The sequence below is a fragment of the Hyperoodon ampullatus genome (genome assembly GCF_949752795.1).
Source record: "Hyperoodon ampullatus genome assembly, chromosome: 4".
NCBI classification, from domain to species: Eukaryota; Metazoa; Chordata; class Mammalia; order Artiodactyla; family Ziphiidae; genus Hyperoodon; species Hyperoodon ampullatus.
This window is the reverse complement of record NC_136917.1, coordinates 65,574,509-65,587,653: the sequence shown is the minus strand read 5'-3', so window position 1 is coordinate 65,587,653 and position 13,145 is coordinate 65,574,509. Positions and strand designations below refer to the sequence as shown.

The following is a 13,145-nucleotide window of genomic DNA, read 5'->3' as shown; positions in this document are numbered from 1 at the left end:
CCTTCTAATCACCAGTGATCGAAGAAGGATGGGGATATGGCAGAAAGTAGTTCTCTTTGAAAGATGTCAAAAAGGAGAAAATCTTTTATGAACTAGAAATAGAAGAATAATTTTGTAACATGATGAATATATACAAAACCAACAGCCAACTGCATACTTAGCAATGAAATACCAAAAGAATTTCCATGAAATTCAGGAACAAGACAAAGATTCCTATTGTAAAAATGCTCTAGAAGCTCTGGGCAGTTCAAGAAGACAACAAAAACAAAAGAACTATAACTATTAGGATAGAGAAAACAAAATTTTTCTTATTTGCAGATGCTAATACTATCTGGACAACCCAAGATAATTAGCTAAAAACCAAATGAAGAATAAGTGAGTTCAACAAGTAGCTGTGGTCTGCACCACGTCTGTTTCCTTGCAGGTAAAATGAAGATGATGACAGAGCCTGCTAAGTAGACATAGCAGTTAACATACGTTAAGGACTTAGAACAGGGCCTGCCGGGACTTCCCTGGTGGTGCAGTGGTTAAGAATCCGCCTGCCAATGCAGGGGACACGGGTTTGAGCCCTGGTCCAGGAAGATCCCACATGCCGTGAAGCAACTAAGCCTGTGCACCACAACTACTGAGCCTGTGCTCTAGAGCCCGTGAGCCACAACTACTGAGCCTGCGTGCCACAACTACTGAGCCCACTTGCCTAGAGCCCGTGCTCCACAGCAAGAGAAGCCACTGCAATGAGAAGACCGTGCACCGCAAAAGAGTAGACCCCGCTCACCACAACCAGAGAAAGCCCACACACAGCAACGAAGACCCAACACAGCAAAAATAAAATAAATAAATTTACCAAAAAACAAAAAACAACCCAGGGCCTGCCACACTTCACAACTCAGTAAACATTAGCTATTACTATGAAATATATTTTTACAATCAATAGTTTAGTATATAATAGTAAACTAATTTAATAATGTAACCAGTAAAAACATAATGATGAAAGAAACAGTTTTTTGTGAAGTTACAATAACAAAAAAAAAAACACTGCCTAGGAATAAATTTAACAAGAAAAGTGCAGGGCTTAGGTGAAGAAAAATTTTAAAGATATGAATAAATAGAGAGACCCAGAGTGCTCTTGGATGAGAAGACTCAATACTGTAGAGATGTTCGTGCTCCTCCAAGTCAATCACTTCTTTGCAATCCTGATCAGGAGACCCACAGGACCCAGCCTGGCAGTGCCCCAAGGCATAACTTCCTAAAAACTAGCCAACACACCAGCCCCCAACACGGTGAGGTGACACCTCTCACTGTGGGCTTGCCCTGCTTCCAGTGTGCCCTTCTATCACAGCCCTTGTCTGTCCATACTGGTTCCTCAATTTTCTTTCCCCACTGGACTATGAACCCTCAAGGTCAAATTGAGTCTGTAGTACCTTAGTACCCGACAGTGGACTCATGCAAGACATAAGCAAAGGCCAGCCGGGTAAGCAACTAAACTGCCCCATGGTACCAGGAGTGAGTGGCCCAAGAAGGAACTGCAGAGACACCTACTTTGGGTTTTGCAATTTCCTTGATCCTCTCGATTTCCTCGTCAGACATGACATCGTAGTACCTGACGATGTGTGGACTGTCCCACTCATCCTCCTCTTTGAAAGGGGCGATGAGCAGCTGTGGCGTCCCGTTGCCATGGTGGTACCTACAGAAAAGCCTCTTCTGCCTTCGGGGTGTCTGGGGAGCACAGAGCAACAAGCCCTGAACTGAGTGAGTCCTAACCCTCAGTCCCAGGCTAGCTGGCTGCAGACACTGGCCTCACACCCCATGTCCAGCAGCCGCTCCCTCCCGCCTCACCAGAGAAGAAAACAAAAGCCCCTCAGTTTGACTGGCATGAAATGATACCCCACAAATCATGCAATGTTTCTTCCCTCCCAAGAATACCTTATGTTGACAAGTCCTGTAGCAGGGTGTAATCCCTGGCCCCTCTCACAGAGATGTGAGTAGGTCAGGAGGGCTAGGGCCAGGGAGAAGTCTTTCCAGACAGAGGAGCCAGTGGGAGCCAAGCAGACATGGGCATGGAGAAGACTGAGAGACTGTCTCACACCTGAGCCTCCTTGAGGAAGCACTGGGGTCCAAGGGCTCTCAAAGGCCAGTGGTACCCCATACCAAGCTCTAGCAACTGCCTTGTCTTTGCTAGAGATCATGACTTCTGTGGGGGCCCAAGGCACATCCACACTCATGGCTTTCTTCAGAATAGTGAGTCAAGCAGAAGCTGCCCTGTTGGGGTGGGGAGGGGAGCTCAGTTATAACTCAGAGGATTGAAACTCTGCCTGGGACCTCAGGGAAGACAAGTCTCCTGTCCTATACCTCAGAGCACACCCACATGTCAGCCTCAGCAGATGATACCAAGAACTGAGAAAACTACCTACAGACAGAGGAACATCTTCCTCAGATCTGCCTGTCCAGAGCCAAAGTCTAGGCCCACAGCCTGGGCCCTGACCCATCCATGTGTCTCACCAGTTTGACACCCTCCCCACGACAGAGGCTCTCATAGATATCCCTCTCGGGCAGGTAGTCCACAGGCCTCTCATATATGCCTTCCTGGGGTGCTAGCTCAGCTTCTGTGTGATTTAATAACATCTTTTCTCTTTCTTCCTCCAACAACCGTTCAAAGTAGCGCAGATTCCCTCCAGCTCGTTCATGGCTCGGGTCTAGAAAAAGCAAAGAAGAAGAAGCAAAAAGAAACCACAAACATCTGTTAGGTCATTTAGAGAAGTTATTCTGTAAGTGGTTTTCTCTCCCAGCAGCTCACTCGCACGCAGCATTCTGCCTTCCACAGCACCTAAGCAGGGTTTGCTGGTCGTAGAGGAAAGGCCAACAGAGGTTCTCCCTACTCTGGTCAGAGATGAGAAAGGAGCAACAAGAGGGGGGCGCGGGGGACGCTTAGCCACCGATGCGGCTCTCCTCCGGAACTCCCTGGAAGTCCCAAGGACACAGGTCCAGAGAAGCAGGCCAGAGTTCTGCCTCCTCCTCCCCACTTGGCTGTGTGGTAGTTACAGCCGTCCCCTAGAGTACATCCACTACTGGTGACCACATCACATGCTGGCCACAGCTAGAAGGCAGGCTGAAACACTGGTGGCAAGAAGGGCCACATGACACTCCCACAGCTTTGTCCTGTGGGCCTCAAAACAAGAAGGAGCAAGCTCGGCAGGATTACTGTGCTACCCCTCAGATGAGGAAACTGTGGCCCAAAGATGTTAGAGATTAAGGTTAGGTTATTCAGAAAAGGAATCCAGGTGTCCTGACTCCCTGTACAAGGCTCTTACTCACACGACAGAGTCCAAAAAAGCTCTCTTCCCACATCCATCTTACAGACATTCACACTAGCTGGTCTCAGACCCAAAGCCCATGAAAAGGAGCAGCGAAAGGAAGTCTTTGCTGGTCTGTGAAATCTCAGACTATGATAGCCCATATATTAGTAAGAGGTGGAACAAATGGGTTCTTAAGACACAGCGCTTTTGATCCCCTTCAGTCTAACCCCACAGGACAACTGAAATCACCAAAGCCATGGCAAGTCCACCAGTTAGACCTCAGGCCTCTAACACGTCAGGTCACTGTCACTGCAGCAACCCTGAAATACAGCTTGCCTCTCGAGCTATTCCTGACGTAGTATAGGCTCCACCCTATATAGCAGCAGATGCACTACAGCACTGGATTCCTATTTAGAAATGGACTAGGAATCCATGTGTAGGGCCACGGGTGCCATAGGCCTGAGTGTATCCTTCAGTGACTGGGCAAGGGCTAAGGCCAGAACTACAGTGGGCGAAGAGCTAGCTGGCAGCTGGACTGGGCCTGAAAGCAGCAAAGCATTAGTCAGTGGCTAGGCGGCAGGTCAGACTGGCTCAGTTCCTGGAGAGCAGTCAGGTAGTGGCCAGCAGGGTGACCAGTTCCCCTGCTACCTCCCCCTCTGCATCTGACCTTCCCCTAGAACCTCCTTACCAAGGGAGAGCAGTCGACGGGTGAGCTCCAGGGCACGGTGCAGGTCACCCAACTGGAAGACGGCATAGCTCAGATAGTCCAGCACCTGGGCCTTGGATGTGGTGGCCTCCTCCCCTGCATCGAGCTGCTTCAGCACCTGTTCCATCCAGAGCACTGTGTGGTAATAGTCTCCTTCATTGTAGGCCGAGCGGCCCATCCCAAAGCAGTCGTCCACACTCAGCACAGCCTGGTACTTGGTTCCTGCAGCAGGTGAGGCAAATAGTCAGGCTCAAAGAGCCTCTGGGTTAGGGAGAAAGACTCCCCCATTGAGGGAGCCTGGGTCCCTGGGTGGGAGGCATCATCCCAGCAGAGCCCCACCAGGATTTCAGACCACACACCTCCAAGGGCCATTAGTACGGAAAGCACAGCCAGGCTGGCCCTGCCTCGGGCTGGGGTGCACAGCCTATCTCCTAACCTCAGACTCCCCAAGTGGGAAGGGTCCTTTGTTACGGAAGAGCCGAGGAAGCCCAAGGAATAGTGTTCAGGAGAGTATAAAGGTCCTCTGAGCCACACGGCAGATGTCTATGAGGCAGCTGGCCATTTGAGACTGGAAGTCAGAAAAATAAGTTAAATATATAAAAAAAAGAACTTAGGTGGCAGGTAAAGCCATGGATGAAGATAATCGCTTCCAGAAATAGTGTCAGGAAAGAGTAGAGAAGGTGGCTGAGGCCAGGGCCCCAGAGACCACCTATACAGAAAGGACAGAGTGAATAACACTGAGAAAGAAACAGAAGGAGCAGGAGTGATGTGACAGATGCCAGGGGAGACCAAGAGATAACACTGCAGTGCCAGCTTTGACCACTAGGTGGTGGGGCCCTTGGTGAAGATCAATTAAGCAGGTCCTGTGACCACAGGTCATCTGCTGTTGACTCAGCGCTGGAAAGTGACCATGAAGAGAGTTTCAAGTCAAAAAGGAGATGTGGTGTGTAAGCTATGGGGAGATGCAGGGTTTAGGCTGTGACCCTCCCTGGAAAGCAAGGGAGTTTCCCTACAACCCCATCAAGAGCAGTCTAGGCATGGCTGACAAGGAAGAGTTGCCTCAGAGCAGGCTCTTGCTGCCTGATGTCCAAGATGTACAGGATGAAACCCCTGCTGCAATGTGTTGGCTGCTTCAGAGACCAAGCGTTGCTCGCCATGATGGCTCAGGAACAGACAATGTGGGACAGGAAAATGGGGAGAGTAAACACAAGACAGAGTTAGTAGGCAGACCACAGATTGGGGTAGGGAGGTCCTTGAGTGCCTGTTCACTCTCCACATACCTCCACAGATCTCTGGCTCTGTAGGCCAAGGAACTGAACACTGATGGAGGCAGTATAACACAGCTGAGTGAGCTGGACAAAACAGGGTCTGTGTGGGCCTAACTATGGCACCCCACAACTGTGTGACTATGGACAAGTTACGTAGCCCCTCTGATTCTTAGTCCCTTATCTCTAAATAGAGATAATACCATCAGTTTTAGAGGACTTGCGCCAAGAATTCAACAAGGCGACATATGAAAATGTCTCCTATGATTCCCCAGAGTGGTAATAATCAGTAGCTATTATCAACATGTCTCACAGATACCAAGAATGTCAAGAATGGCTCCCAGACACTCAGCATCCTTCCCAGAAGCCAACTGGAAAGTCTGCTCCCTAGACAGTGCTCCCTGGAGAATGCCAGCAGAGCTGAGGGCTGAAGGGCAATCACACGTGATGAAACCCAGCTGAAGGGGGTAAAGGTATTCCTGCAGAGGTTGTGGGATGAACAAAGAAGCTGAGCAGTGGCAAATCTTAGTACAACAGACAAGGAAGCCAGGGAGATGGTGCCACACAGGACCACAAAGACCACACATTAAGAGGAATTTGGTTTAGCCCTAAAAGTTAAGCATTGTGATCAGGAACACATGTAAAATGATATGTGCTTAAGACGACATGGAGGATGATTTTAAGGAGTGAGCTGGAGGTATACAATAAATTAGAATAATATTTTAATAATCCAGTTGAGAAAGAAGTGACCATGAGGCTGGAGTCAGGGCCTCCAAGTACAAAAGACATTGTAGGGAGGTAGAATCCAGAGCAGCCAGTGGATGGAGTGCTTTTTGCTGACATAAGGAGGAAGGACAGTAGATGATTCAAAAAGGGATGAGGATTTCAGTTTGGGACACGTGAATTTTAAGGAGCCCATGGAACATCCAAGTAGAGATGTCCCACAGCCATTTGCCTGCACTGGTTGAAAGCTCAGGAGACAAGCCTTGATAGGGAACACAGATCCGCATGTCATCCATGTACAGGAGATACCTCAAGTGATGGAAATGGTTGGGCTCACTTGGAGAAGGTGCTTAGGGAGACACCAGGTAGGGATCGCATCCTGGGGAACAACTGCTGTCCACCCCTCATTTCCCCTCCAGGATATGCACGGGTCTGTTAACTGAATATAAAAGGTCAATGCCTGGCTCTCTCTTCCCAACAACCATTCTCACAGCTACAGGGTGAAAAGATCCTGCAGGTGCCCCAAGCCATCTTCTCTCTCTGGCCTCACGGCCTGGCTTGGTCCAAAACCTGACTGAGTGAGGATTAAGGAGAAGTCTACACTCCTTCCTGTTGGCTCACTGGACTCCTCAGTACCAAGGCTCCAGGCCCTGACCAGCCGGCAACACAGTGCATCCCTCCCCCTCACCGTGATTCCCTCTGCTGTGCCTCCTACAGGGTCCCCACGGGTGAGGTGGCATCCAAGGTCTAATGGAGTCTAACTGAATCCCTGGGTTTACTGGCCTTTAAGAGCCACCAAACCCCAACACGTCTTCTTATAAACATACTGAGGCAGACAACCGAATTGAAAAGGGGCCTATAAAAAAATGAGAGAGAGAGGAGCCAAAAGAGAAACAGCCAAGATCAGTGCCCCAGAATTCAAAGGAGGGGAGACTATCAGGAAGAATGGGGCAATCAGTGTGCCAAATGCTGCTGAAAAGCTAAAGAACATTCTGCCTGAAACCTGTCTACTGGCTTTACCAGCCAAGTGGCCACTGGTGACCTTGCAGGGGCAGGATTGGCCAATGGGGGGGGGGGAAGACACCAGACTTTGTGTGTTCAGGAGGACATAGGAACCAAGGAAGTAGAGAAAGAGTGTGGATGACTCTCCAGCTGCCTAGCCAGGAGGGAGAAGAGATCAGTCAGCAGCAGAGACTCAAAAGGCCCTTGGATCCTGAGGGAGGGGTTTGTTAGATGAGCGAGAACAGAGCATGTGTGTGAGCTCAGGGGGGAGAGTCCAGAGAGGTGGACACAGAATGAACAGGGGCAGAGACTGTAACTGAGGGCACACAGGACATGGGGCAATGAATCCAGAGATCAGTCTTAGGCAAGATGAAATCGGAGGGTGGGGAATAGAAGTGGGTGTGGATGCAGACCTGAGTGGTGCCCTGGGGACAGAGACCAAGGAGGTCCTGAGCAACAACCTCGGCATTCTCTGAGCTGAGAGAGGACAGGCCTGGGCTAATACTGGAGGGAGGTGGTGGGGCAGGGGGTGAGGGGAGACAGCTGTCATGGGAATAGAGGACTGACAACAACTGGAAACCCAAGAAAGAACTACAGCCAGAGGTCGTGGTGAGCCTGAGCATAGAGACCATGAGTCAGCAGTGGCTCCATCCTTGTCCATACACCACAGCAGACACACAGGCTGGACAGGCTTTGCATGGAGTGGTGAGTTACCTGGAAGCTCCCCTTTGGAAATTGTGTCTGGGTCCAGTTTGTATGTGTCCTGAAGTCTCATCAAGGCCTTGGCGGCTCCTGTTTCATCTTCATCAGTGGGAAAGAACTGTCGCTGCACTGACAGGTTGGCAATAAAGCCTTCCAAAGGAGAGAGTGAGAACAAAAGGTTACCCTGATCCAGGGATAGAATTCCACCTGGAACCAGACAGGCACCCACCGGAGGGTCTCTGGCTAGTGCAATCTCCCTGCCCCTTCCCTCAAAGGCTGTTTCCCCTTCCTCCAGGAAGCCCTCCTTGATGGCTCCAGTCCAGGGAGACCTCCCCTTTCTCACTCCTCACTGTACCAAGTGCCTGTGCTGCTCATTTGGAACTGAAGAGAAAGGCCCCCTAACACTAATTAACACGTGGGAATCTGAGGGTCTTGGCGTGGAGATAGAAGGAAAAGAGGACAGTGAGGGTAACTGACAGGGACACAGGAAAGGACTCAGGGAGGACTTGCTGACCACTCAGTGGAAAACAAATCACATGGAAAACCTTGATCCAGGATTATTAGCCTGGCCAGGTAATCACAGACTCCTAGCCTACATCTCAGGTTGAACAGCCCAAGGGACAGAAGTGGTCAACTCAGAGAGCCCAGCTGGCCACTCATTACTGACCACTGGCCCTTATCATCCAGAAAGGTAATGATGACAGTCCTGGAGGTGTCTGGTGCTGTCCCCACGCCAAGATTAGGGACTGGATAATCATCTGACCAAGGTCAGTATTGAGGTGGGGCTGCACAAGCCCGGCATGGTTCCCCTGAGAGACCACACTGGGCCTTGCTCTGCTTACTAGGGCACTCCGACCACTCAGACCCACAATGAGCTCAGGGCATGAGTTCCCCAATTGTGGTGCTCAAGACCACAGCCTGGAGCCTGGGAGAGCCCCTGAGCACAGAAGCACCCAAGGAAGCTGTTTGGGGACTCCAAGCCCTAGTTGTAAAGCAAGATATACACCTCCTGCAATCTCAGGACTCCAGGTGGAGGCCAGGCCCTCCCATGCTGATTCAGAGGCTTCAGTTGTGCTCCTAAGATGAGAATTAGTAGGGGAAGTCCAAGGCCATTTCTTCTCTGGCCTCTTCCCCAGAGCAGCAGGACCCATAGCCACCTACTCTCACAACCTCAGGCTCAAACACCCACTTCTAGCCCTGCCCGGGAACTCAGGGACCAAGATGCTGCAACCCTGTCTTCCTCATGGCTGCATGGTCAGGGACTCTATGAGTTTAAAATCCAGGGGAAAAAAATGCTTCCAGAAAAAGCCACATTGTTAGCATGTCTCCCTGCCTCCCCCTCTCCCCATTTCATGGGAAAGAACTCTGAAAGAAAGAGGTGAAAACAACGTATTGCTGTCTGGGGCTGTCCTGTCTCCCTCCGGGTAATTATAAGGTTTTCCAGAGGAACCAGATGTTGACGGTGGGGGATGGGTATGAAGAACAAGGCTTGAGAACAGAAGATCATATGGGCAGGCTTATTCTCCGGCACTGCAGGCAGGCCAGCCAGTTCTGAGCTACAGGCTCAGGCTGGGAGGCAGGGTCTGGGAAAGGCAGCCGTGGCTTCTGGAGGCAGTGAGCTCACTGGGCACAGCTCCGCCCGGCTGAGCTCACCAATCCCTGCCCTGAGGCCACCCTGCTCCCAGCCCAGCCCAGCCCAGTCTGGCCATAAGGGCTAAAAGGCCTCAGCCCCAAGAGACAACGATAAGTCTGAAGTTAATCAGCACTTCCAACTCAGGGAGAAGAGAAAGTGGGTCCGGGGGGCTGGGCTCAAGGCTGGAATCAGAAGGGCCCACCTCCAGGCCTGCCCCACCATCTCCTGCTAAGAGGAAAATATAAGAGCACAGAAAGTACTACCATAGTAAAAGGCTAAGCACAGTTAAAGCTTTAAATAAGTTCATACTGTAACCTGCAAATCCCACTTATAGGAATTTATCATAAGAAAATAATCAGAGATGGGCATAAAGATATGTGTAAGATTGCTGATAATCTGGAAACGATTCCACATCCACTGACCTGACCAGTTTTACACTACACCAGTATGACATATTACTGTCCAGCCATTAAAACCATGTTGCAGAAGGACATTTAAAGGACATATAGAGAAGCTGAAAAATTCAGGAAAACAGTATATGCTTATGTCACAAATCTGCCAACAGATAATGTTTTCTTTCTAAAAGATATGAATGGGAATGAATTTAGATGAGGCCCGTGCTCCCCAGCTTGCACTGGTCCCACCACTTAGCCCACTTGTCTTACTTTTGTTAATTCATTTGGTCCCTCGAAGCAAATAAGTTTGCATTCCACGATATATACGTATGATTCCATTTTTTTAAATGTATATACATGTGTAAAAAGACTAGAATTTTTTTTTTTTTTTTTTTTTGCGGTAGGCGGGCCTCTCACTGTTGTGGCCTCTCCCCTTGCGGAGCACAGGCTCCGGACGCGCAGGCTCAGCGCCATGGCTCACGGGCCCAGCCGCTCTGCAGCATGTGGGATCTTCCCAGACCGGGGCACGAACCCGTGTCCCCTGCATCGGCAGGCGGACTCTTAACCACTGCGCCACCAGGGAAGCCCAAAAGACTAGAATTTTAACAGTGATTATCACTAAGCAATTGGATTAAGAACTGTAATTTTCTTATACGATTGTTTTTGTGTTTTCCAACGTTTCTATAAATATGTATTACTAAAGCGTAATTAGAAAAGAGCCACTACCAAAAAAAAAAGGGACCCAAAAACACTAGGAAAAGGCAAGAACTGATTTTTTTTTTTTTTTTTTTTTTTTGACCACGTAGCACAGCATGCAGGATCTTAGTTCCTGACCAGGGATCAAACCCGTGCCCCCTGCAGTGGAAGCTCGGAGTTCTAACCACTGGACCACTAGGGAATCCCCAAGAACTGATGATTATAACATATTAAAAGCAAGGACAGACAACGGCCAGGTCCCCACAGAGATGACAGCCACCGGACTGGCAGGCTGCATGTTCACACACTGCACGTGCACACCAACACCCCGACCCAGGCCAGTCTCAGAACCACACTCCCCAGGTGCCAGCACACAGACATACTGGCTCACCCAACCACCTGCTCACTGTTCCTCACCTGCAGCTGAGTTCTGCAGGACAAGGTCCTCCAGCGCAGGCCAGTCTGTGTTTAGTCGCTTCACCAGTTTATAGGCATTCACAGGGTGGGACAGGTAGCCTTCAGGGTCAGCAGCTGACTTGCTGGTCAGGGCTTCCATTTTGTTGGCCCAGCTGTGGAACCAGAGAAAAAGGAAGGTTAACACACGGATCTTGACCTATGGTAATTTTCCTGGTAAGATTCAGGGGGTCTCTATTTAAAAAGGAAAAAGCAGTGAGTCCTTAGCCCACATACTTAGCTACTCTGGGGGACTGGCATGAAGTAACCTCCAGGCCAGCCCCACATCGCCCCCTCAAGGGCTTCCTCTTATGGGCACCCAGGATGGGTTCCAGGGGCGGGGGGGCAGGGGAGGACGGCTGGCTCAGGGTGGGTGTGGGGATTTAGGACATTAGACACCTCTTAATCTTAGAGAGCTTGGCTTCCTCCACCAAGATGTACTCCTTCAGGGACAGCACCAGGTCCTTCTCTGCATAAATCAGGTCTGTCATGTGCCCTGCAAGGGAGAGAAAAAAGGGCCAGTAAGAAATGGATGAGGGACATCCAGCTCCCAAATTTGAGGCACAAAACATCAGCACAGAGGCAAGCCCCCTGGGCCAAGTGCATATCAACTCTCTTGGGATCATGGGGACCTAGAGTTAAAGGAGGCCTAGACATTCGTATGGTCCTGGCCCCCAGCTTCAGGAAGAGAGAGGCAGAGTCTCCACGGGAATGTTAAGTGCACTGAGGACACCTTAAGGAAGAAACCCCAAATCTCATTCTCCCACTGCCACCCAGTTGGGTCATGTTACTGGGACATAGACATCCTGGGGGCTTCTCTGCTCAGAACTACTCTCTAGTCCAGGAGAAAGTTGGTCAGAAATGCCAGGCAGCCCAGGAGCAGCCTGCACTACCCAAGGTGGAGGCTCAGCTGAGACAGCTGGCTCCCAGGAAGGACATCCAGGTCATCAGGGCTCAGAGAGGGAAACAGCAGCTCTCCCCAGATCTGGTCAAAACCAGTGGATGAGGCCATCCCACCCTGAATGAGAACAGGCCTCAGGCAGTGACATCCCCTGGCACATGAGCCAAGGATTGCTCAGGTAGACAACAGTCCTGTTGGCACATACCAATAGAAGTAAAGAATTCAGCCTGCACACGGCCCAGGACACCAAACCAGGCCACCAGCAACATGGATACCCAGAGTTTCATGGTCACAGAGGGCAGTGTCTGCAAGGCATTCAGTGATAGTAGTCATTAGATCAACAATGGTAAAAAGCAACTTAGGTAAGGATACACATACACATATGCACATATATACACACATTCAAACATGCCAAAATCTTGACCTAACACACAGAAGCCAGGGAAGATATTCAGGACCACCAGTGGAAAGATGCCAGGGTATAGAACCAGAGATGTATGCTTAATTCTGTCCCCTGCTCTGGGAGGCCAAGTGCCCTTGGGAGAGGTTCTGCCTCTCGACTTCTGGTAACCACTGACAACACGGGAAGGCTGAATGGAGGTGGGGGCCATGGACGACAGTCACCTCTGGGTCTAACAGTCTGTCAGTTCAAGATTCTGGCCCAGACCTCTTCTCTGTTTCTGTCTTTCCTTCCAACACAGGTGTGAGGACAGTGCCAGGTGCTGAGGACCCAGATGTAACACACAGTCCCTGCCCACAAGAAGACTGAAAGTACAGGAGAGACAATGACAGAAAGAGAACTTGACACAATATGCCCCAGGGGACCCACACCCAAAATAAGGTGTACAACAGATGGTGAGCCAGAAGAGAAATCAGATTGCTCCCTGCTGGTCTGCACCTGGCCACAGTTAGAGCAGACTGGGCAGACACTGCTCTTCCTGTAGTGAGCTCCTTGGAAGACACTGTCATCATGGAGAATCACCATTCACAAATATTTACTAAAGACTCACATATGCCAGGCACTGAGCTACGCACTCGGGATACAAAAAAGAATCAGCCACACAGGGCCAAAACCTTAGGCCAGGCTGGGTTGCTGACATGAGTAAGAGGCCAGCTGCTGTCTTCTCATCAGCCTAGAAATAGCGAGACCCACCTCTGAAGGCAGCAGGCACACCATGGGGCAAGCCCCACTGGCAGTGGACCCAAGTACACAATGGAGGCTTTGGACATCATCTCCAAGCTCAGCCATGCAGCCTGGAGCACGCTGAAGGAACAGCACCCACGTAAGCCCCAGCTCTGTCAGTCCCTCCTCTTCCTGCTCTACTTCAGCCAAGCCCCACTGGAAATTTACTGACAGAAAACAAGGAATATAAAGG

The 13,145-nt window shown here is 50.3% G+C and overlaps 1 protein-coding gene across 3 annotated transcripts in view; it reads right to left on the bottom strand.

The window, feature by feature from the left end:
• The window catches only part of P4HA2 (prolyl 4-hydroxylase subunit alpha 2), a gene marked incomplete at its 5' end in the record, with an annotated part of 31,186 nt that extends 19,115 nt beyond the window's left edge, over positions 1 to 12,071 (bottom strand). The window contains 7 exons of one of the 3 annotated variants that reach the window (XM_079702305.1): positions 1,540 to 1,716; positions 2,500 to 2,693; positions 3,982 to 4,221; positions 7,704 to 7,841; positions 10,833 to 10,984; positions 11,268 to 11,364; positions 11,975 to 12,071. In XM_079702305.1, coding sequence (XP_079558431.1) covers positions 1,540 to 1,716; positions 2,500 to 2,693; positions 3,982 to 4,221; positions 7,704 to 7,841; positions 10,833 to 10,984; positions 11,268 to 11,364; positions 11,975 to 12,056 — 1,080 coding nt within the window. The remainder of the gene's footprint in view (positions 1 to 1,539; positions 1,717 to 2,499; positions 2,694 to 3,981; positions 4,222 to 7,703; positions 7,842 to 10,832; positions 10,985 to 11,267; positions 11,365 to 11,974) is intronic. The other 2 variants (XM_079702306.1, XM_079702307.1) reach the window with 2 other exon arrangements.
• Between the last annotated feature and the right edge of the window lie 1,074 nt (positions 12,072 to 13,145).